A 25,978-nucleotide genomic window follows, 5' to 3' on the forward strand; every position below is an offset into this window, starting at 1 on the left:
TTTGTGCTTTCTTGATTTTTCTAAATCTGAATTACTCCTTTAATTTTCTGCCAGCTCAGTTATGCATTAAAAAAGAATTTGTAGGGGCGCCTGGGTGGCGCAGTCAGTTACGCGTCCGACTTCAGCCAGGTCACGATCTCGCGGTCCGTGAGTTCGAGCCCCGCGTCAGGCTCTGGGCTGATGGCTCGGAGCCTGGAGCCTGTTTCCGATTCTGTGTCTCCCTCTCTCTCTGCCCCTCCTCCGTTCATGCTCTGTCTCTCTCTGTCCCAAAAAATAAATAAATGTTGAAAAAAAAAAAAAAAAAGAATTTGTAGGGGCGCCTGGGTGGCGCAGTCGGTTAAGCGTCCAACTTCAGCCAGGTCACGATCTCGCGGTCCGTGAGTTCGAGCCCCGCGTCAGGCTCTGGGCTGATGGCTCGGAGCCTGGAGCCTGTTTCCGATTCTGTGTCTCCCTCTCTCTCTGCCCCTCCCCCGTTCATGCTCTGTCTCTCTCTGTCCCAAAAATAAATAAACGTTGAAAAAAAAAATTAAAAAAAAAAAAAAAAAAGAATTTGTGGGGCATCTGGGTGGCTTAGTCTTGGTTAAGTGTCTGACTTTGGCTCAGGTCATGGTCTTGAGGCTCATGAGTTCGAGCCCTGCGTGGGACTTTGGGCTGACAGCTCAGAGCCTGGAGCCTGCTTTGGATTCTGTGTCTCCTCTCTCTGCCCCTCTTCTGGTCATGCTCTTTCTCTCTCTCTCTCAAAAATAAATAAACATTAAAAAAAGAATATATGAATGATGCTTGGCTGGCTCAGTTGGTAGAGGATGCAACTCTTGACCTTGAGGTCGTGAGTTCGAGCCCCATGTTGGGTGTAGAGATTATTTAAGAAAATAAAGGAAAAATGTTATTAAAAAATACTCCATTTGGGATGTTTGGCTGGCTTAATTGGTGGAGCATGGGCTCTTGATCTCAGGGTTATGAATTTGAGGTGCATGTTGGGTATAGAGATTACTTAAAAATAATATATATACATATATATACGTTTATATACCCATGTAGTTGGATATATACCATATATGGGTGTGTATATATATAAATGTATTATATGTATACCCAACTAGTTGGATATATGTGTACGTGTGTGTGTATATATATGTATATATATTATATATATCCGTATATATAATATATATGTATATATATATTATGTTATAATATATATATTATATATTTACTATATGTCTACCATAATATACTGTATATCTAATATTGTATATATCCTCTGTGTCGCTGTCATCTCTATTGTGTCTCCTCTAATCTCTCCTGTATATATACATATCTCTGTACCCTCACACATCTCCTATCTCCCCTGCGTTGGGTCTCCCTCTCCACATTTCGATTATCCACCCCCATCCTGTATATATCTCCACTACAGGGTAATAAAACGTATATATGTATATAGATTCTTTTATTTTTAAGATATATATATAATACATATATACATCTATATACATATGTTATATAGATGTATTGTATATAATCTATATAATTCTTCTATATAGTATTATTATATAATGTATAGCATATATATACATATATGTATGTATACATATATACTATATACATATATGTATGTATACATATATATACATATATATGTATGTATACATATATATACATATATATGTATACATATATATACATATATATGTATGTATACATATATATACATATATATGTATGTATACATATATATATACACACACACACACATATACATATTTCCAACTACATGGGTTTTCTATGCAGGGGGGATTTCTCTGAATGTATGTATATAGTCCACCCCCACAAAAATTAGATTCCTCTACCTAAGTCTTAACTGAAAGCGTCTCTTCAGTATCAGTTCTTTCCCTTATCCTTACTCTTTTAAAGTCTGCTTGATGTGTATGTACCGTTTGGGTTAAAGTGTCAGTGACAATAATGGGTTAATCTAAACACCACGTTTCAGTTAAGACACCAAGGGGGAGAGGACTGTAGTCCCTGAAGACCTCTCAGTCACAATTTCAACAGTTATCCTTCTGAATTTAAATTCAGAGAGTTTAAGAGAAGTTGCTCCAGTAGTGGGAGTTTTATTTATTTATTTTTAATTTTTTAACGTTTATTTATTTGGGTGAGAGAGAGAGAGAGACAGAGTGTGAGTGGGGGAGGGGCAGAGAGAGAGGGAGACACAGAATGTGAAGCAGGCTCCAGGCTCTGAGCTGTCAGCACCTAGCCCCATGCGGTTCGAACTCAGGAACCATGAGATCAAGACCTGAGCCGAAGTCAGACGCTTAACTGACTGAGCCACCCACGTGCCCCTAGTAGTGGGAGTTTTAGATCAGGTAAGAGAGAAAGGGTGGAGATGGGGGATAACTGTCTCATTCTTTGTGTCATGTTGGCCTGATCACACTGACTCTTGTTCACCTTAAAGCTAATACTTTTAGCCCAGTTGCCTATGAAAATGTATTTACTCTGACATTTCTATTGCTTTAACCTGGCAAATCAAGAACATTTTTACAGACTAAACATGTGATAAGAGCACTTAGAATTTAATAGAGAACAGGTGTGATTGTACATACTGTTTGCTGACATTTTTTATGCTGCCTGGTAAATCTTAACAAAACATTACTTTGGTAAAGGAAAAAGCACCAGTTGTTACCTACCATTGTCAGAAACTTTCATTTTGAGGGACTGGGTCCCATGAATCATGTTCCATGCCTGGTTTCCATCAGTCTTCTCCAGAAGACCCATGAGTTGGTTTTATTCATCATTAGAACATATGTTATATCAACAAACAAATATGCTTAACTTGGGGCTATACAAAATACTGCTTCCCTGCCCACTTTCTGTTTGGAACTTCCCTAGTGTGTTTGTCATGGGTGTATGCCATTAGTTTACCCTACAAGATTTACCTTTATAATTATGTATGATTTAGGTAGATAATAACATGAATTAATATTTTCTTGGTGTCTACAAGGAGTAAAGAGACAGCCCAGATGTTTGGATTATGTGATTGGGAACTGACTTATTAGCTAATTTAGGTTTTTAAATAGTGGAAAATTGTATCTGGCACTTAGTGATTATTGGGTGAGGCAAGTGGAAAGTGAAAACGGTAATGGTGTCAGAGTGGTAGTGGGATCATAAAGACAAGAATGAAGCAAATGAAGGAAAGATGGTTAGAATCTGGCTGGATGGTAGGTCAGACATGCCTGGCTGTTTGGTATGGATGAAGTTCTGATCTCATCTCCGTGCTAGGATACAACAAAATTATAAAGTACATCAACTTTGAGTTTCCTTTTTAATTTCTGCCAGCAGATTCTGTTATTTAAAGGCTGTAAGTGCCTTCAAGGCAAAAGACTGTCTCCGTGTCTGTCACCTAGGAATTGCCTCAGATGCCCACTGTGTGTGGATTGATAGGAGACTTGGGTTCAAGTGCCAGTTTCCTCTCCACTAACTGGCAAGTCTGTTTATCTCAGTTTTCCCTCCTGTGAAAGGAGGAGTGTAGAAGTAGGCAGTTTTGCCAGCCTTAAAACAAATCTGTATCCTGAGACTTCAGTGTTAGCATGTAATCCAGTATAGTACAATCAGAGGCAAATTATCCAGTCACTACAAATATGTATACCTTCTTTGCTATTCTGTGCTTTATGAATGTGAGCACCAAGGAATTGTATTTAATAAATTCCTGCTGGATTTCATGTTTACATAGAGCTTCAGACTGGTAACAAAGAATGTGTGAAGTTGGGAAAAAGAATAGCTTTCTGAAATAGAATTTTGTATGCATTTTTAAAATTTTAAATATGTAAGAAATGGGATATTAGGACTAACTTTCTTACACTCTAGCATACTATTAGAAAGAATGTAGACTTTGAGGCCAGGTGTTTGAATCTCAGCCTACCACCTACAGCTACATTCGCTAACTTTTCTGATTCTGTATCTTCATTTGTAAAGCGTCTGATTCTGTATCTTCATTTGTAAAGCGATGATAATGCCAACTTAACTGGGTTGTTACAAAGATGAAATTATGCTTCTACAGTATTTAGCACAGTACATGACAATGTGTAAATGGTAACATTATTTTAAAAAAGATGTTTAGGAAAGAGATCGAAGAGTAATTTGGATAAAAGTAGTTTGGGGAAGCATTATATTCTCATTGTTTACTCTAACATAGGGAATGATTATACTAATCAGTTTATAGATTTTAGGAAATCTGGTATGGTATTTTAGAGTCTATTGAATATGAACTATTTTTGTACTTAGAGAAAATATTTAGAGTTAGCTTACATTGAAAAATCCTAGAAAGGGCACATAGATTTAAGGAAGTTTACAGCATAAATGCTGTTTATATTCAAAATAGGATATTAGTTGCCAAATGGAGCAGATGTCCTAATGATGGATTAAGTATTGTAAGCTAATACTGTATATATACTTTATTAAATTTTTTTTTTCAACGTTTATTTATTTTTGGGACAGAGAGAGACAGAGCATGAACGGGGGAGGGGCAGAGAGAGAGGGAGACACAGAATCGGAAACAGGCTGCAGGCTCCGAGCCATCAGCCCAGAGCCTGACGCGGGGCTCGAACTCACGGACCGCGAGATTGTGACCTGGCTGAAGTCGGACGCTTAACCGACTGCGCCACCCAGGCGCCCCTATACTTTAACTGTCTTATTAAGGATGAGCACACTTTTTATTTTGATTACCTTTTTTTTTCTGGATACTTTTTTATTATACAAGTAGTATAGACACATTACACAAAATTTAGAAAATACAGGTATATAAAAAGAAGAGTATAAAAATTACCAGTAATCTTACCATCCAGAGAAAGCTACCATCAATCAATATTTTGGGGCGTATTCTTCCAGACTTTTTTTTTTTTTTTCAAGTAGGCTCATGCTATCTGGAAACCGGCATTTCACTTGTCATATCACAAACATATTTCCATCTTAATGAATGTACTTTTACCATATAACCTATATAATTATATCATACTGTATAGATTAGATACATTACATAATTAATTAATTCCCTGTTTTGGAAATTTTGTGATTTTTCAGAAATTCTGTGTTTTTTAAAAAATAACTTCATTGAGATATAATTTACATACCAAATAATTCACCCATTTAAAGTGTCTAATTCAATGGTTTTGGTAATTACATTGTTAATTTTTTTTAATTGTGGTAAAATATAAACTAAAATTTCTCATTTTAGCCATTTAAAATGTATAATTGAGTGGCATTAATTGCATTTGCAATGTCGTGGAGCCGTCATCACTTTTCTAAAACTTTTTTGATACACCGAACAGATATTGTACCACTTAGTCGTAATTCCCCATTCCTCCCTTTACCTCTAATCCGCTTTCTCCTCCCTTTATGAATTTCCCTATTTTAGGTTCTTCATACAAGAGGAATCATATTATTTGTCATTTTGTGTCTGGCTTTTTCACTTATCATAATGTTTTCAAGGTTCGTCCATATTAGCATGTGTCAGAATTTTATTCCTTTTTATGGCTAATGTTTTCATAGTATGTATATGTCGTATTTTATTTATCCATTTAGCTATTGTGGGACAAGGGCTGCTTCTGACTTTTGGTCCTTGTGAATAATGCTGCAGTGAACATTGGCATACAAACATCTGTTTGAGTCTCTGTTTTTAGTTTTTTTGGGCATATAGTTAGGAGTGTAATTGCTGGGTCATATGATAATTCTGTTTAACTTGTTGAGGAACTGCCAAACTGTTTTCCCCAGTGGCTGTACCATTTTATATTCCCATTAGCGATGTATAAGGGTTCTAGTTTCTTTATACCCTTACCAACACTTAATCATTTTTTGTTTGTTTAATTATAACTATCCTACTGGTGTGAAGTGGTATCTCATTGTGGTTTTGATTTGCATTTCCCTAATGACTGACGTGGGCATCTTTCATGGACTTTTTGGTTATTTGTATATTTTTGGAGAAATGTCTATTCAAGTCCTTGACCCATTTTTAGTTAATTTTATTTTTTTTAAGTTTATTTATTTATTGAATTTTTTTTTCTTTTTTTTTTTTTTAGAAAGAGAGAGCATGAGTAGGGGAGAGGGGCAGAGAGAGGGGGAGAGAGAGAGAGAGAGAATGAATCCCAAGCAGGCTCCACACCCGGAGTGGAGCCTGACTTGGGGCTCAATCCCACGACCCCGGGATCATGACCTGAGCCGAAATCACCAGTTGGAAACTAAACCGACTGAGCCATCCAGGCACCCGAAAAGTTTATTTTATTATTTTGAGAGAGAGAAAGAGAGTGTGCATTTAAGGTGCAGGTAGGAGCAGAGAGAGGGAGAGAGAATCTTAAGCTGGCTCCATGCTCATCATGGGGCTTGATACCACGGCCCTGGGATCACAACCTGTGCCCAAATCAAGAGTCGGGTGCTCAGCCAGCTGAGCCACCTAGGTGCCCCATCTTTTTATTATTGAGTTATAAAGTTGCTTATGCATTTTAGATAGAAGTCCCTTACCCAGATAAATGATTTGCAGATATTTCTCCCATCCTATGGGTTGTCTTTTAATTTTCTTGATAGTATCCTTGGAAACACAGTAGTTCTTAATTTTGATGAGGCCTTACACCCTGCACATTAGAACATACAGTCTGCTTTCTATTGCCTATGATGCAGAGATCAAAAGACTGATAAGTAAGTTAAAAACTAAAAAAGAAGATAACTGGTAAGTGTATGTCTTGTACCTGGGACTGAGAGTTGGGGATGAAGGAGAAGAAGGGATAGTGGTGGATGGAAAAGAAGAGTGGGAATAACAGATTGTTATTACTTCCTTGACTGATTCTAGGCATGATTGTGTCCAAGTTAAGTCAGACTAGTGGGGTGGGTGAGAGAAGTTGCTCATTCTATAGAATGGTTTCCAGCTTTCTTCCTGTTGTATAGTGATGGCAGGAAAGAAAATTTGCCATAAAATTTCCCATAGGCTTACTACTGTTCCCCTTCTATGAAGAAGTTAGTCTCTGATCAAGAACGGAGGGTCTTTTATATTCTGCTCTATATTATAAAATGGATACAGGTATCTGTGGCCAGCATTAAATTCCAGGCTGGGCTAAGATTTGATGGCTATGCCATAAAAAATGTGTATTCTTAGGGGTGCCTGGGTGGCTCAGTCGGTTAAGTGTCTGACTCTTGATTTCGGCTCATGTCATGATCTCAGGGTTCTTGAGTTTGAGCACTGATAGTGCGGAGCCTGCTTGGGATTCTCTCTCTCTGTCTGCCCCTCTCCCGCCTGTGCACGTGCGCCCTCTCTTTGTCTTAAAATAAATAAACTAAAAAAAGTATATTCTTAGACTGACTTTTATTGATTAATTGATTGTTGGTGCACAATGATGTTACATTAGTTTCAGGTGTTCAGCATAGTGATTCAGCATCTATAGGTTATGCTATGCTCACCACAAGTATAGCCACCATCTGTCACTATTCAGTGCTATTACAATATTATTGACTATGTTCCCTATGCTTTATCTTTTATCCTCATAACTTATTTGTTCCATAACTGGAAGCCTGTGTCTCCTACTTCCCTTCACCCATTTTGCCCATCCTCCTTCCCTCTGGCAGTCATCAGTTTATTTTCTGTATCTGGAGATCAGATTCTTCTTTTGCCTTGTTTATTCATTTGTTTTGCTGACTTTAATTTATTTATTTATTTTTTTTTAATTTTTTTTTTCAACGTTTATTTATTTTTGGGACAGAGAGAGACAGAGCATGAACGGGGGAGGGGCAGAGAGAGAGGGAGACACAGAATCGGAAACAGGCTCCAGGCTCTGAGCCATCAGCCCAGATCCGGACGCGGGGCTCAAACTCACGGACCGTGAGATCGTGACCTGGCTGAAGTCGGACACTTAACCGACTGCGCCACCCAGGCGCCCCTTGCTGACTTTAATTTAATATTGAGCAAAATGTAATAAACTGAACTTTATACCCCCGAATTTTAAAAACATGCACTACCTTTTCAAGCCTAATAGTGGTTTTGCTTGCACTTTCTTCTATTAACACAGATTGGTATATCAAAATGAAGATGGTTCTTTGTTGTCTAAGCAAGATTAATTATGTATAAGGAATCAGTTGAGAGATATTGCTTGGCACAATAACAGTCTGAAAGTGCCCTGGAGACTAGAAGTAGTGTGAGTATGTTGTCTTTGCCATGAAGGTGTCCTTCCCAGAACAACTTGCTTACAGTTTTGAACCCTAGTGTCTAGAGTAGGGCTTCATTAAAATGTTTCCTTTTAAACCTTTGCTGATGTGCTTTTTGGATTCTTAACTGAGTGTTGTCTCTAAATTTCCATCTGTTTCTAGGCTATAAAACTGGACTGTTTTCTGTCTCCTATAACTCTTGACTTCATGCCCATGCAGTACGTTTTTGTGTTGCTATATTATACTTTTGTTTCTCCTTTGTTTAAGAAATGGGTCCCTTTCCAGGGAAATTTTTGTTCAAACATTTGAATTGATTTTTGCTATTCTCTACAATGATTTAGTTTTAAATTTTAAGTAAGTTTTTGATTGCACAAGTCCTGTTTCTCTTTTTTCTTGAAATCAGATGTTTTTTTTTTTTAACATAGGGATTTTTATCTTTAATGTGAGGCTACTTTGAATTTCATTTTGCTGTTTTGTTAGGATTTTATATTAATAAACATTTAAGTTATGAATTTTTCTTTGTGATATTTGCCATTTAGAAATGGGTGGTTAGTGTATATGCTTTATGTAAAAGCATATGTATATATATATATTAAATTAAAACTTTAAAAAGTTTATACATATATATGTACATTATAAAAGAGTCAAACATTTGAAAGTACGTAAAGTAAAAGTGAAAGTTCTCCTTAACCTCAGATTATGTAATCACATCAGTTTTTTTGTGTGTGCCTTTCTTTTCCTTTTTTGATGTATCTATACACAGATACAATGCATGTGCACATACGTGCACACACATTGCCTATTGTTTTTGACTTGCATTTTTTTCCCTAACAGTGTATCTTGGATAGCTTTCCATATCAGAACTTATAGATAGCTCTACTTCATTCATAATATATACAGTGGTATATTTAGTGGTATATTCATATATTGGTGAACATTTTGATTTTCTGTTTACAGATGATGCTTATGTGAACATTCATTTATGTAATGTCTTTGTGTACATGTACAACTATTTCAGTAGCACAACTCCTAGAAATGGACCAGAGGGTATGCAGACTTAAATTTTGATAGATTCTGCTAAATTGCTCTCAAAAAAGGCTGAACTAGTTTACGCTTCTGCAAAGTATGGTTCCTCCCCACCTCCACCTCCATTCTTGGAAAAGCCAGATATAACAGCCTTTTTATTTTAACCAATCTGATGGGTGGAAAATGAATCACATTGTTTTAATTTAAATTTTCGTGATTACCAGTGAGGTTGAACATCTGTTCTTTTCTTCTTTTCTGTGAATTGTTTATTCTTATCCTTTGCCCATTCCTGTATTTTTTTCTTTATTTGTTAGTGTGATTTTTTAAAGTTTATTTATTTATTTTGAGAGAGACACATGTGTGCATGTGCGCGAGTTAGGGAGGGGCAGAGAAAGAGAGGGAGAGAGAGAATCCCAAGCAGGCTCCACGCTGTCAGGACACCCTGACTTGGGGCTCAATCTCACAATCCATGAGATCATGACCTGAGCCGAAATCAAGATTCAGATGCTTAACTGACTGAGCTACCCAGGTGCCTGAATATGATCTCTTTATGTACAGTGTATATTACCCTGTCACCTTTGTATGGTGAAAACATTTTCTTCCATGCTCTAGCCTGTTATTTGATTATATTTATGATATCTTTCTTTGTTCATTAAGTGTTTATTATTTATGTTGTCAAACATAAACCTTAACTGACTTGGTTCTTGTTTTAGAATGCCTTTTTCTATCTCAGGATTATTTTCCTCCAGTACTGTCATAGAGTTTTTTTGCTTGTGTTGTTTTAATTTTGCATATGGTATGATGTGGGTATCTAATTTAATTTTTTCCCAGGGTACCTAGTTGCACAAGTATCATTTATTAAATAGTTCTTTTCTGTGTTGAGTTTTACTCTATGCCAATATGGGGCTCAAACTCACAGCCCCAAGATCAAGAGTTGCACACTGTACCAACTGAGCCAGCCAGGCGCCCCCGCTCCTTGAATTTTAGATGCTAAGTCTGTCATTTATTGAATACCCATTTACACTTACTTGGCTCTGTTCCTGGACTGTTCACTTTCATTGTTCTGTTTGCCTATTTTTATACTAGTATACTGTTTTAATTACTGTAGTTTTATAATATTTTATGCCATGTGGTGGGACAAGTCCCACTTGTAGTTGTTAAAATTATTTTCAGTTTTGGCCATTCTCTTCTCACATTTACTCTGATAAACTTGAGAATCCGTTCATTAGGTTTCATTAAAAAATCAATTCCAGTTGAATTTTGATTGAGGTTGCAATAAATTCATAGATTAATTTGTGGAATTTTAAAATACTTACAGTATTGCATCTTTTTGTTGAGGAACACAGAAGCAAAGAATGCCTTGTTTGTTTATTTATTTATTAAAAAGATTTATTTTTTTAAGTCAGTTTTTTGCCCAACATGAGGCTCTAACTCACAACCCCAAGATCAAGGGTCACATGCTCTTTGCTTCTGGCTGAGCCAGCAAGGCAGCGCCCCATACCATCTTTTGATAATAATAGTTTCAAGGGTTTCTAATTTCTTTATATAACTTTTACACATTAGTTGTAGGCTTAATCCTAAATTTATGTTTCTATTGCTGTTTTGAATAGGATCTTTTTTAAAATGTGTATTTTCTAATTAGTCATTGCTAGTGGGTTTGAAATTGATCTGTTTGTTTATAAGAAGATAGTAAGCAAGATAAATTCTTGTTGGTTCTCATAAATTTTTAAATGTACTCAAATATATCACTGTTGCCATTTGTTGGAGACTCTGTATTTGAGGCTATTTGCATAGTGGATTGGACTGTCATTTATCATACTATACTTGTTCTATACTTAGTTGTTATTATTATTCTTTTGTTCCTTTCCTGTGTACATTTCATATGCTGTTGAGCCAGTTTGGTAGTATTTTTCCTTTGTTGGTATGTAATTTGTTAGGGTAGCCACTGATTATTGTGGACTTTGGAATAACTGGAATGGGATCTGGGAGTTTGCGCTCTCATAGTAGGTCTTGAATCTAGCAATGTTTTTAGGAGTATGTTCTTTAGGAGACACCTCTAGTTATAATAGCTAATGATACTATGCTGCAGCTGATAGTGTAGTGTAGGTATTATTTCTGGTAATATAAATAATAATTCTGTTTTACAGATGAAGAAACTGAGCTCTAACGTTACATAAATTTTCCAGTGTCACACAGGGTTGTGAGCGTTTAATTTTAAGACTTGATCCCTTAACTTTCAGTTCGGTGTTCTAAGTATGTGACTTCATGCAAGGTTCTTTTCTTGTGGTTGTTGCTGGATTCTGTATTTCTGTAGCTGCATTTTGCCATTAGTATGGTAATTTTGCAGATGCTCAAATGCTATGTTTGCATATATTATTGAATTCAGAGTTTGTTATCCTTTGCACATTTTACTCAAGTTGATTCGTAAATCCAGATAAATTCTAGCCCTTAAGGAGAACCTGAGCTATTAAAATGTGGTTATTTAAAAACTTTTTTAAATGTTATTTATTTATTTATTTTTAATTTTTTAATGTTTATTTACTTTTGAGAGAGTGAGAGACAGAGTGCAAGGTGGAGAGGAGCAGAGAGAGAGGGAGGCACAGAATCTGGAGCTGGCTCTAGGCTCTGAGCTGTCAACACAGAGCCCGATGCAGGGTTCGAACTCTCAAATTGCAAGATCATGACCTGAGCTGAAGTCAGATGCTTAACCGACTGAGCCACTCAGGTGCCCCATAATGTTTTTTATTTATTTTTGAGAGAGAGAGACACAGAGTGTCAGCCAGGGAGGGGCAGAGAGAGAGAGAGAGGGAGACACAGAATCTGAAGCAGGCTCCAGGCTCTGAGCTGTCAGCACAGAGCCCAACGTGGGGCTCAAACTCATGAGCCATGAGATCATGACCTGAGCTGAAGTTGGATGCTTAACCATCTGAGCACTCAGGCGCCCCAAAATGTTGTGGTTATTTTGAGTCTTTTTACAAATTGCATTCTCAAGTATCTCTTAGGGTGGCTTTATTACTTTTGGTATTCCCCAGGTAAATGATATTCTGATTTTAATGTTATTTATTTTTTAAAAATAAGAAATACAATTAGGCCTGCTTAATATTTTAAAAACTCTCTTTCCTAAGGTGAAATAGAGAGGCAAGGGCTTCATGTAAGTGGTTTCATTTATGTCCTCCAAGTGTTCTCACAGGAAATGAATTAACTGAACTCTAGGCTCTTAGGCCACCTGCAACAACATTTGGGTTTTAGTGATATGAGTGTGTAGCTTGTAGGCTCTACAGTGACTATAAGAATTGATCATTCAGTTAATAAGATCAGAGAGTATTTTCTTTTTTTTTTTTTTTTTAATTTTTCTTCTTAAGGTTTATTTTTGAGACAATGTGGGAGACAGAGTGCAAGCAGCGGAGGGGCAGACAGAGGGAGACACAGAATCCGAAGTGGGCTCCAGGCTCTAAGCTGTCAGACCAGAGCCTGATGCGGGGCTCGAACTCACGAACCGTGAGATCATGACCTGGGCCGAAGTCGGACGCTCAACCGACTGAGCCACCCAGGCACCCCCAGAGAGTGTTTTCTAAGATTAACAAGACATCTGTACCTATCCATTAATGTTGGAAGTTTTCAAATTACTGCCCCTGAGCTCCTGGAATCCCATGAGGTTTCTGGGCCTGGTCTTCATCTTTGACCATTTTCCATGCCCTTCTAATGTAGGGAAGACAGATTGATTCAGAATGAATGAGATGAATTAAAAGAAAAATACTGGAAATGACCAACTGGAATGAAATTGGAGTGTGAAAATTCCAATTCACAGTTGCTATCGGGACCATTTGGTATATAAATCAGATACCCAAATCCTCAGTTATCTGAGGATTTTTGGAAACTGTTAGAGGAATATGCAGGCTTACAGAAATGGGGAAACAGTATTGGGTGGCTTCTAACTCACCTTTGCTCTGAGTTTTGTTTATTGTTCTGTCTTCTTGCACTGCCTCTGAAGAATCAACTTTTTCCCCCAGCAGACAGTGCTGGTAAAGACTGAATTCCTTAGGAAAAGCTATGCAAGATGAAGAATTGTCTTATTAGTTAATCGTACAGCTCAAGTCACTTTAATGTACAAGTCACTATTGCATCCTATTTACTTCCCCTGAAATCAGCACATTGCCTGGCACTTCATAGGCACTCAATAAATATTTATGGATTTAAATTAAGTTCCAAGTATTGCCTGAATTAAGGTTGTCTTCTAAGAAGAGCAAAACATTGAGGAAAATGAATAGTGTTGTAATTGTGTGCAGTTGAATGGATTATATCCCTCTTTTCAGGGTATAAGCTTTTAACCAACTGAGACACCCAGGCACCCCCTGGGTATAAGCTTTTAAAATATCACTCTTTAATTAGAAAAAGAAGTATGCTTCATGTTAATTTAAAATCTGTCTGCTAAAGCTTTTTGTTTAAGAAAAGATTTAGCTCAGTTTATAATTTCTGTAGTTTGTAGTTAATATGTAGATTTGCAATTAAATAGGCATGGTGAAGTGCAATTCATGCATTTGGAAATACAGCAAGGGCAGACTAAAAGTGAGATTGGAAATCTACTAGCAATTTAAATCAACTATTACGCTCAGTGTTTCCTGCACTGAACAGTTGTTTTTTTTCCTTTCTTTTAATGCTAACCTTTCTTTAATGGTGATTATAGGAAAGACCCTTTCTCTAACCCTCTATAGGTAAAAACTGGAAGGAACCTTAAACGTTTGACCAGTTTTAAGCATCTGGGCACTGTGCAGCAGTTTTTACATTCCAAGTAAAGTAAGTTCCCCAAGACTGGCAGATTCTGTTCTTGGAAGGTCCTTATCAGACATCTCATTTAGAGTAATTGGAAAAAGTTCTATTGGAAATGCCTTTGAAATAAATGAGAGCCTTACATAAAGTGTTGCTGGGAGGCTGTAGGCTCTAAAGCTATTGTTTGCAGCAGGCACCAGACTAGTGAGTCTGGATGGCTTGGGATAGTCCTTGCAGCATTTCTGGGTGTGCTGCTGAAGGTACATTGTTGACAGTACAGAACCAAAATTTAGATTTTAAGGGTCACTAATCTTATAAGGAATGCAAAGTAAACGTAGTCTTAAATGCTTTAAAGATGCATCCACTATTTAAAGGATACCCAGTAATTTTAACTCACACAGTTGCATTAAAAATATATTTGTAGCAGGGCACCTGGGTGGCTCAGTCTGTTGAGTGTCTGACTTTGACTCAGGTCATGATCTCACAGTGCTGACCGCTTGCTTGGAGCCTGGAGCCTGCTTCAGATTCTGTGTCTCCTTCTCTCTGCCCCTCCCCTGCTCACACTTTGTCTCACTCTGTTTCTCAAAAATAAATATTAAAAAAAATTAAAAATATTAAAAAAAATTAAAAAGATATATATATGTATATGTATATATATGTATATGTATATATATACATATATGTATATATCTGTATATGTATATTTGTAGCTAATATATCTGCTCTGTTCCCTCTCTTGTGAGGCTCAGTCACAGTCTGTGGTACTTTCTAATTGCCACACTAACAGGAGGAGGTGTCTGGCATCTGGATCTCTTCTTGCTTCCAAGGACTTGCCATTTATGCATCATTTTTACCTTGAACTCTTTTTTTTGTTGTGGTTTTGTTTTTTATTGTTTTTATCGTTGTCTTTGTTCACATAACACCACATTACCTAAATTTAGAAAGAAGGAAAGATGATTGCTAAGAAGGGAGAGAAGTCCATCAAGATGATTGGAGATTTGATACCATAAATTGTCAACCTTCACCTAGTTATAATTACACAGAGTGCCATTCTGTCCTTATGGAGAACATGGTGCTTTTTTTTCCCTCCTTCCAAGTCTTAGTATATGGTTTATAAAAATTTATTGAGTTTTCAGTTTCTTAAAGGAGAAAATGAAAGTAAAAAATTTAGACCGTTACTCTAAATGAATTGAGTTTATATATTTGTCACTAGAAAACTATTTTTAGTTGAATAGTAGCTTGTAATTGTATTTATTGTAGTTTATAGTATTTATAACCTGCTGTGGTTTTGAATGTTGTTCTTAAGACTGCAGTTAGTGACCCACTAGGTTTTAATTGCTAGGAAATTCAGAGAATGTGAAAGAGTTTTGGTTAAGCCTGAGAAAAAGCCATTCTTGCTTTCCTCAGAATTGGCATCAGTGACTACTTAATGACAACAGAATGCTTTAAAAACATGCTCTTTAAAGTCTAGCTGTTATTAAAATACCATAATAGCTAGTGTGTAAGTGATAGTTGCTTTTTGTTGTAGAAACTCTGTGGTAAGAGGAAAGCTTCGGCAAAATCCTTAAGAAAAATATAGTATAAAAAAGTGGTAAATAGAGGATTTTTAAAGATGGAATGTGAATGAACAGTAGGAAGACACATGTATAGATTTGACATCGTTCTAATTTAAATTCCTTGTTTCCTTAGACTTTGCAGATAAGGTTGTTTTCTCTCTTTTTGACCAACTGTGTGTGATTTTTTTTTTTTTTAATATCATTTGTATACTTCAGTTTACAACTAGTTTCTCTTTTAAAAAAGTGATATACCAGAACCTACTTTAATGCAATATAGAGCTTGCAAATTTGAGTGCTCCAGTGTCAGGAAATAAACACTGTATATACTAATTTCTAAATTGCTAGCTGGGCTTCTAAATGTATGTTGTTCATGCAGCAGAGGCAGTCTCTACAGAGCGATCTGTGTGGTTTGTGTTTCACTAAGCATTTGCCATTGTTTAGTACTGTTTGTCTCTGCATTTATTCAATATTACCATATGCTATAATCTCTAGACCAGATGAGAACATCCAGCAAGCATAGACTTCCAAGCAGAAAACAAAGTAAACTGTAGGAAATGGGACTGCTATAAAATTTTATGGACACTAGTTGCAAACTGCTTTTTGAAAATTGTAATAGTGAGTGGGAAAGTGGGTCACGCCTCATTTTTTTTATAAGGCCTTTTCTACAACACCCATTTTCAGAAGTTTGCTTATGCTTGGTGATCAAAGTAGGCATTTAAAAATGGTGTGTGGAAATAATTTTAAAATAACAGTTTAAATAATTAAACATTTTGTATTTCCATTTTCTGTAAACGATGGAAGGGTTTTTTTTTCTTTAAGCCCTATTATAACAACTAAATACACTTTTGATTATTCTAATGGTAGGGACTGTGTGACTAAGAGACATGAGTGACACTGCGGTTTTGTTTATTCTCCTCCAACTTTATGCCCAATTTTAGTCAGCAAATAAACTATTTAGAGTTTGTTTTCCTTTGCTGACTACCTTACTGCTAGCTTAGAACTAGTTCGGCAAGAGTAAGTTTAGCCAACAATGTTTGGAAATAGAAAAGGGGTAAAGAATGTAAGGCTTCTGTAATCCAAAAAAAGAAGACTCACCATAACCTGGGTAATTGAGAGAGTTTTTATGAGTGCAATTGAAACATTGTACTTTATTTATTTTTTTAGCGTTTATTTATTATTGAGAGATAGAGACAGAGCATGAGCATGGGAGGGGCAGAGAGAGGAGGAAACACAGAATCTGAAGGAGGCTCCAGGCTCTGAGGTGTTAGCACAGAGCCCGACACGGGGCTCGAACTCACAAACCCAGCGAGATCATGACCTGAGCTGAAGTCAGACCTTAACCGACTGAGCCATCTAGGCGCCCCGAAACATTGTACTTTAAAAGTAGGAGGTGGGATTGTAGGCTTCCTCAAATCTTAATGTTGGAATTAAAGATAAATTTAAGATCTTAAACGTTTATTGCACACTTAAGTATGCATGAGATAAAGTCTCATTTAGGGAGTCTTAAGAATTTGGGGAGAGATGATTTTTGTAACCAAAAATTGAATATAGTTCTGAATGCCCTGATATTTGAGAGTAAAAACGTTGTAAAAATAGATTTTAGGGGTACCTGGGTGGCCCAGTAAGCGTCTGACTCTTGATTTCTGCTCAGGTTATGATCTCATGGGTTTGTGGGATGGAGCTCCGTGTTGGGCTCTGCGCTGACTGTGGAGCCTGCTTGGGATTCTCTCTCTCCTCCTCTCCCTGCCCCTCTTCCACTCACATGGTCTCTCTCTCTCTCAAAATAAATAAATAAAAACTAAAAAAGATTCTGTAGTTCTTTTGACTTAATAAAAGGGAATGTATATGTTCATGTAGAGGAAGAAGCTTTTCATTATTCAGAATGGTCTCTTAGATCAGCATTGTTTTCTCATTCCAGTCATGGGGAAACGGCAGAGCAATACTGTAGCTTTTTTGTTGTTGTTTTTTGGTTTTTTTGTTTATTTATTTTGAGAGACAGAGCAGAGGAGGGGCAGAGAGAGAATCCCAGGCAGTCTCTGTGCTGTTAGGGCAGAGCCTGAAGCCTGACGCGGGGCTTGAACTCATTAACTGTGAGGTCATGACCTGACCTGAGCGGAAACCAAGAGTCGGACACTTAACCGACTGAACCGCCCAGGTGCCCACAATACTGTAGCATTTTATATGACTTAATTCAACTACTACCTTGTACCCTGCACCTAGTGCATCATTTGTAAGTCCTACATAATAATGATCGTCACAGTCATACTACCGACTTTTCGTTGGCTATTCATAGCTATTACCTCAGTTAAGCCTCTTGATTGGTCTTTCTATAAAAACCATCAAAATGAGTACATATGCATGTGTGGGTATTTGTGTACACACATATAAAATGGTGTATATATAATAGAAAAAATGCTTCTAGCTTATTTAAGATAAGTATCTTCATAATAGCAATGAAGTAATTGGTGACTTTTATCCCCTGCTATGTGCAGGCTTTTTGGTAGGCAATGTATATACATTATCTTATTTAGCCATAACTTATAAAATAGCTATGTGTATTCCCAATTTACAGATGAGACCTCTAGTTGCAACTAGAGGAGGAAGAGGCAGTGGACTTTGAAGAAAGGTAAGGAAGGTACTGGTCTAGGTAGAGAGACAGTGATACAGTGATAGGTAGAGAAGGCTCTATTTGATTAATGTGACCACTCTCGAAGCTAATTTTGTGTAGGAGGTAGGACTTGTGCTATTTACTGAGAAAGGGAACAGACCAGAAGAATGGGGTTAGTGTAAATGCTGATGAGTTCAGTTTAGGTGTGTTGAGTTTAAAGAACGGAAGTAGAGATTTTGTAGAAGGTGGATACAGCCAACACTGGTAGGATTTTTTATTTTTATTTTTTTGCCTTGAATTGTATAGATTTTTGTTATGCATTTTTGAACATTATTAATGACATTTAAACTTTGTGTTTTGTGAGGGATTATAATGAAATGTTAATGCCTTGAATAGTTACACAAATTCCTGGATGATTTTGTGGTGTGTGAACATTGTGGCCACCATGCCCTACCAGGTTAAGAGTATTTTTTAAGCAAATTTGATTGTATGAAATCTCTTTAAATTTTTAACAATTATTTGTTTAATGTACAAGCAAAGCTTATTTATTGTAGAAAAATTAGAATATAGAAATTAACATGAAGGAAAAAAATTGATAGTCCTATCATTGGGTTGAATATATTCTAATTTTTTTCCCTATGTGTTGTTCCTTTCAGAAATATGGCTACACACACCTTTCTGCAGGAGAACTCCTTCGTGATGAAAGGAAGAACCCAGATTCACAGTATGGTGAACTCATTGAAAAGTACATTAAAGATGGAAAGATTGTGCCAGTTGAGATAACCATCAGTTTGTTAAAGAGGGTAAGGAGTGAATGCCAACCAGTTCAAACCAGCAAGGAAATGAGAAAGTAAATCTACCTTTCCTTTGAGTAATGAAAAAAAATGAGAGTACTAAGTTTCTTGCTTGTGGTAGGTGGTCATGGTGTTTGAGAATGGCAGAACTAGAAATTCTACTTTTTACCTGGGAAGAAATTGGACAGTAGCAAGCATTCTCTGCCTAGAACTAGGATCAGCTACAGCTGAACTTAACATCCATATGTGTGTACTTGATCCTTCCCCAACGTGCGGAAATTGTCTCACTTCCATTTCTGTCTTCTTCCTTTTTTCCTTCCCCTCCTCTTCTTCCTTCCCCACGTCCTTTCCCTTTTCTGTTTTCTTGTAAGCCTTCTTTCTTCCTTCCTTCATTCTCCCCCTTCCTTTTTTTCCTGCTTCCCATGACCCTCTCATTGTTGCCGGTCTCTCAATTTCGATGTTTCCTTTTCTGGTGAATGTGTCACCATCTTCGGTGTGAAATGCCAAGATTAATAGCTATGAAATTATAATATGTCCCATCTTAAAAACAGAGATCTTGGATTTACATGGTAACTCTCCACTATAGATTTCTAAGACTATTTATTAACAGGTTTTTTCATATATAAGAAATAGTGAAGGAGAAATGCAGGAGTGAGAACAGTAAGAAATAGTTGAAGCCCAATGGAAAAGAGATATCTGAGCACCAGGACAGAACCACAGAACCTTGAGGATGAGGAGTAGTGCCTCATTTACACACATTCTTACCTTTTGTTTCAGAGATGGGAGTAACCTGCTTCCACTCCAGAGTGTATCCTCCCCTATTCTCTGGATTTAATGTCTTTTTCTCCACTTTATCACTAAGCACTGTGAAAAAGTGGTCTGCATTTTTCACTTTTTTACTTCCTACTCTTCAACCCTTTGGAGTCAGGTACTGTTTCCATCTTCACTGAAACGATTCTTGCTGTTGTTACCAATGTTCTTCCTTATCAAATCTAGGGGATATTTGTCGTCGTTTTTCTCATAGCAGTTAACTCTATTCATATCTTCTCAAACCTTCTTTGTTCTCTGTGATACCACTTTTTTTTATTCTTTCCTACTTCAGTGGCTGTTGTTTCTTTTTTTTTTTTTTTTTTTTTTTATATATATGAAATTTATTGACAAATTGGTTTCCATACAACACCCAGTGCTCATCCCAAAAGGTGCCCTCCTCAATACCCATCACCCACCCTCCCCTCCCTCCCACCCCCCATCAACCCTCAGTTTGTTCTCAGTTTTTATTTATTTTTTTTAATTTTTTTTTTTTTTAATTTTTTTTTTTTTTTCAGCGTTTATTTATTTTTGGGACAGAGAGAGACAGAGCATGAACGGGGGAGGGGCAGAGAGAGAGGGAGACACAGAATCGGAAACAGGCTCCAGGCTCTGAGCCATCAGCCCAGAGCCTGACGCGGGGCTCGAACTCACGGACCGCGAGATCGTGACCTGGCTGAAGTCGGACGCTTAACCGACTGCGCCACCCAGGCGCCCCTGTTCTCAGTTTTTAACAGTCTCTTATGCTTTGGCTCTCTCCCACTCTAACCTCTTTTTTTTTTTTTTTTTCCTTCCCCTCCCCCATGGGTTCCTGTTAAGTTTCTCAGGATCCACATAAGAGTGAAACCATATGGTATCTGTCTTTCTCTGTATGGCTTATTTCACTTAGCATTACACTCTCCAGTTCCATCCACGTTGCTACAAAAGGCCATATTTCATTTTTTCTCATTGCCACATAGTATTCCATTGTGTATATATACCACAATTTCTTTATCCATTCATCAGTTGATGGACATTTAGGCTCTTTCCATCATTTGGCTATTGTTGAGAGTGCTGCTATGAACATTGGGGTACAAGTGCCCCTATGCATCAGTACTCCTGTATCCCTTGGATAAATTCCTAGCAGTGCTATTGCTGGGTCATAGGGTAGGTCTATTTTTAATTTTCTGAGGAACCTCCACACTGCTTTCCAGAGTGGCTGCACCAATTTGCATTCCCACCAACAGTGCAAGAGGGTTCCTGTTTCTCCACATCCTCTCCAGCATCTATAGTCTCCTGATTTGTTCACTTTGGAAGTGGCTGTTGTTTCTTATGTTTCCTTTGATAGCTCATCTTCTGCAAGTTTCTAAACCATGATGCTTCTCAGGGTTTTATCCTTGGTTCTCCTCTCCTTTTATATATTTCGTGATGGATGGTTTTAGCCATGCCCAAGGCTTTCACTGTGCTAATAAATGCTAAAACCTACAGCGCTGGCACACATCTTTTTTTTCTGAACTCCAGACCTATATTTCTGACTACTAGACATCCATCTGAATATTTGACAAGTATCTCAGCGTTATCAGCATAACCTCTAGAATGTGATCACCTTTTATTTCTTGTCCTGGTCAATGGTTCTGCTATCTGTGCAGCTGCCCAAGCCAGAAACCTGGGGCCATCCTGTATTTTCCACCTCTTCTTCACTTTCCCAAATCCATTCAGTGAGCAGATCTTCCAGTGACTTTCCTTTTTTTTAAGTTTATTTATTTATTTTGAGAGAGCAAGAGAGAGTGCAAGTGGTGAAGGAGCTGACATAGGGAGATACAGAATCCCAAACAGGCTCCATGCTGCACCGTCAGTGCAGGGCCTGATGCGGGGCTTGAACTCATGAACCATAATCATGACTTGAGCTGAAACCAAGAGTCAGATGCTTAACTGACTGAGCCATCCAGGCACCCCGATTATCTTCCTCTTAACCCTCTTTGACTTAGTCTGTTTTCTCTATTACTACTGTCACCTTAGTTCAGATCCTCTTTTTCTTACCTGGACCATTATTGGAGCCTCCTCATGAGTCTTTTGCCTTTAATCCATGCTTGTCCCCTTCTAGCTCGTCCTTCATGGTACAGTCAAGGTGATTTTTTTCCAGAAGGTGATGTAAGCATATTCTTCTGCTTAAAATTCCTTAGTCGTCCTCTGTTGCTTCCAGGATAAAAACCAGTTCCTTAGTGTGACATAATAAGTTCTTCATTAATCTTGCCCCTACCTACTTTCTAGTCCTATCTCCCACTACTCTCTACATGTGTCCTAATATTCAACTGTCTCAGCTTACTTCAGATTCATCAAAGCTGTTATGCTTTCTCATTTCTGAGCCTTTATCTATCCAGTTTACACTCTTTGGAGTACCTTGATCCCTGTCTGCTTGCCACTTCATTATTTAGGACTCCATGGCCACCTCCCTGGTAAAGCTCTCTCTAGCAGTTTCCCAGGTAGTTTGTGCTTAATTTCTTTGTTTTATCATAGCATCCTTTCATACCTCATCATAGGACTTAGCACATTTACTTACACATATTTGTTACCTGCTGAACTATGAGCCCCGAGGAGCCATGACTTTGCTCTTCATGTTCCCTGGTTATAGGCCTTGAGTAAATGTATGTGATGGTGGAATATTGATGCACCTCTTCAGGTATCTTCCACTACCATAATTGGGGTAGAAATGCTATAGCAGGGGCCCAAAAACATTCTGTGATAGTTTTGTATTATTGGAGAATATTGGAAAAGCTAGATGATGGGACAAAGCCAACCCTCAGACAAAGAAAGGAATTAGGGGGCCTGACAGCCCTCACTCTTTTTGAAGAACTAGGAAACAGTTTGAGCACTGAGGGGACTAGATGTTGGTGTCTGGAATAGAGGCTGCTCTGGAGTTGGTCAAAGTCATGTGTCAGTGTGTACCCAATGGGGGCTGGCAGTGGTGAGGATTTGGAGACTATAGATCTGCATCACCTGTCACATATTGTCACATTGTGCCCAAATTCACACTGGCACAGGATGGTGAAACGTGCTGCTCTTGCTATCTTTCTTGAGTCTGTTCTTTCCTCTGCTACCTGTGTTTTGGGTAGCTTAATTAGCTTTAGTTGAAAAAACTATTAACTTTATACTAATAATTAATGCTGGCAATCTCTTTATATTTGTCCAAGGATTTTCTGCAATTGGACTTGAATTATTGCAGAGAATCTTAATACCTGAAGAAGTAGCATTCTTCTTAGCACAGCAAAAATGACTTGGGAGAGGGGAGAGGAAGGAATAGGGTCTCTGGTGGCTAGAGCAAAGATACTGGTTAATGCCTATTTTCTTTTTGCTGTTTATAACTTTGTGAATCTATATGTGAAAGTAATATATGCTTACTGTAGAAAATTCAGAAACTGCACAAAAAAGAAACTATATGTCTATTAATATGTATAAATGGGGAAGGGGTATATACCATAACTCCACCAACTTGAGGTGACTGTGTTACTACACTGGATCATCTTTTTTTTTTTTTTTTAATTTTAATTTATAACCTAAAAATATTAAAGAAAATTTTTTTAACACTTCATTTATTTTTTATTTTTTATTTTTTTAAATTTTTTTTTCAACGTTTTTTATTTATTTTTGGGACAGAGAGAGACAGAGCATGAACGGGGGAGGGGCCAAGAGAGAGAGAGACACAGAATCGGAAACAGGCTCCAGGCTCTGAGCCATCAGCCCAGAGCCTGACACGGGGCTCGAACCCACGGACCGCGAGATCGTGACCTGGCTGAAGTTGGACGCTTAACCGACTGCGCCACCCAGGCGCCCCATCACTTCATTTATTTTTGAGAGAGAGAGAGACAGCGTGAGCGGGGGAAGGTCAGAGAGAGAGGGAGACACAGAATGCAAAGCACACTCCAGGCTCTGAGCTGTCAGCACAGAGCCCGACGCGGGGCTCGAACCCACAAGCTGTGAGATCATGACCTGAGCTGAAGTCGGATGCTTAACTAATGGAGCCACCCAGGCGCCACCCCCCCTTCCAAAATTTTTTTAATGTTTATTTATTTTTGAGAGAAAGAATGCAAGTGGGGAAGGGGCAGAGAGTGAGGGAGACACAGAATCCGAGCTGTCAGCACAGAGCCCAATGCAGGGCTCAAACTCATGAACTGCCAGATTATGACTGGAGCCAAAGTCGGACGCTTCACCGACTGAGCCACCCAAGGGCCCTGCCTGATCATCTCCTTTAAGTCTTGTTGTTGTTTTTTTTCCCCATGCACCCTCCACTCTACTCATGATTTGAAGAATAATAATAACAAAGCAAACACTCATATATCCCCCCCCTTCCTTAAGAAGTTGTATTTTGTTAATGTTATATTGAACCTAAATCTTCCTTTTCTTTTAGGAAATGGATCAGACAATGGCTGCCAATGCTCAGAAGAATAAATTCTTGATTGATGGGTTTCCAAGAAATCAAGACAACCTTCAAGGTTGGAATAAGACCATGGATGGGAAGGCAGAAGTGTCTTTTGTTCTGTTTTTTGACTGTAATAATGAGGTAATGAAGACCTTCATCTGCCCACATGGGGTTTAACCAACTGATGGTCAACTATTAGAGAAAAACAAAGTGATTTTTTACTTATATTTAAAAAAAAATTTTTTTTTTTAACGTTTTATTTATTTTTGAGACAGAGAGAGACAGAGCATGAACAGGGGAGGGTCAGCGAGAGGGAGACACAGAATCTGAAACAGGCTTCAGGCTCTGAGCTGTCAGCACAGAGCCCGACGCGGGGCTCGAACTCACGGACCGTGAGATCATGACCTGAGCCGAAGTCGGCCGCTTAACCGACTGAGCCACCCAGGCGCCCCAATTTTTTTACTTATATTTTATGTCAGCAGCAGTATTGCTTTGAACTGGTAAATTGGTTGGATGGAACAGCACTGTATTGCTGTTGGACTATTAGAAACTATTTGGCATCAGCAACCTTGTGGACCTAAAATTTGCTTTATTTTCAAAATAGCAGTACTGTGTTTGTTTTAAGAATTGACTTGTACAATAATGTTAGGTAATGAAACTGCAGTGTTACCTCGTAGGTATGCACTCTTATCAGAGAGTATCTTGCCTTAGGACGTTAGGGCAACATTTTTGGGAAGTTGGGAAAACTTACTATTTTTAAAGAAACATACAAGATAGCTTGATTTGTCTTCTAAGAGTGAAATGATCTTGCAAAAAGCAGGAAAGCGTTCTTTTTCTTTCTGGCACTTCTAATAACATACCCAGACATACCTTTGAATAACCAAATTTCTCAGAGTCATTTAATTAAAAGGCCTGACTGTTTGACAGCTGCAGTAGAACTTCATTAAATTAATGCCAACAGCCTGGAAGAATAAGAATCTAAAGAACTGCCTTGAAGGAAGTTGGCTATTCTTGGTCTGAATTGCAAATGTGCCTCTGGTGGAGAGGCTTGCTGCAGCCTTTGAGTTGTTTTAAAATGTAACTCTCTTTTTCCAACCCCCAAAAATATGTTTTCACTTATTCTTCAAAGTTGACTTTAGAATGTTACCACAGCTTTATAACTAAGGAATGTTTATTCACGATTAACAAGGGATACTTTATTCAAATGCAAATATGTTGACTCTTAAATATTTGGATATTTATGGAATTATCAAAAAGTAAGCAAAATGGAACAAAGTTTGAGGCATGTAATTCATACCTAATAAGTTAATAATATATCCTGGATGGAAGCATACACATACAGATCTTCTTTTTATTGCGGTTTAAAAAAAAGCACACAGGAAAAACTGAGTCATGAATGAATTCTTATTATGCTCTGTGCTTATTTAACCTAGTTTATATAAATTGAACCACATGTTTAAATTTAAAAGGACTTTGCATGTTGATTAATGAATTAGACAAATTAGTTTTAATGTAGGGTTTTTTTGTGATCTCTTCAAACTTTGTTCTCATTCAGGTTAAAAGAATGGCAAATGTGAAATTCACATCTTTTTTTTTTGTACTATTTATTTCTCTTTCTAGATCTGTATTGAACGGTGTCTTGAGAGGGGAAAGAGTAGTGGTAGAAGTGATGACAACAGAGAGAGCTTGGAAAAGAGGTACTTTGCAGACTTTACACATCACCACCTTGGGCTCATTTTGGAACTTGAGTCACAGATTAAATACCTGCCTCATTTTGGTCCAGAAAAAGAAACTGGCATGCTTAAATATGTAAAGTGTGTGGTCTAAGGAGATGGTAAGGGAGTTGGTT

General features: G+C 37.7%; 1 protein-coding gene across 1 annotated transcript in view; it reads left to right on the forward strand.

Annotated features, from left to right (window-relative positions):
• Positions 1-25,978, forward strand: part of CMPK1 (cytidine/uridine monophosphate kinase 1) — a 37,979-nt gene that overhangs the window by 8,740 nt on the left and 3,261 nt on the right. The window contains exons 2-4 of the mRNA XM_030326252.2: positions 18,789-18,935; positions 24,118-24,270; positions 25,750-25,826. Of these exons, the coding sequence (XP_030182112.1) occupies positions 18,789-18,935; positions 24,118-24,270; positions 25,750-25,826 (377 nt within the window). The remainder of the gene's footprint in view (positions 1-18,788; positions 18,936-24,117; positions 24,271-25,749; positions 25,827-25,978) is intronic.

The sequence above is a fragment of the Lynx canadensis genome, chromosome C1 (assembly GCF_007474595.2).
Source record: "Lynx canadensis isolate LIC74 chromosome C1, mLynCan4.pri.v2, whole genome shotgun sequence".
In the NCBI taxonomy this organism is placed as follows: domain Eukaryota; kingdom Metazoa; phylum Chordata; class Mammalia; order Carnivora; family Felidae; genus Lynx; species Lynx canadensis.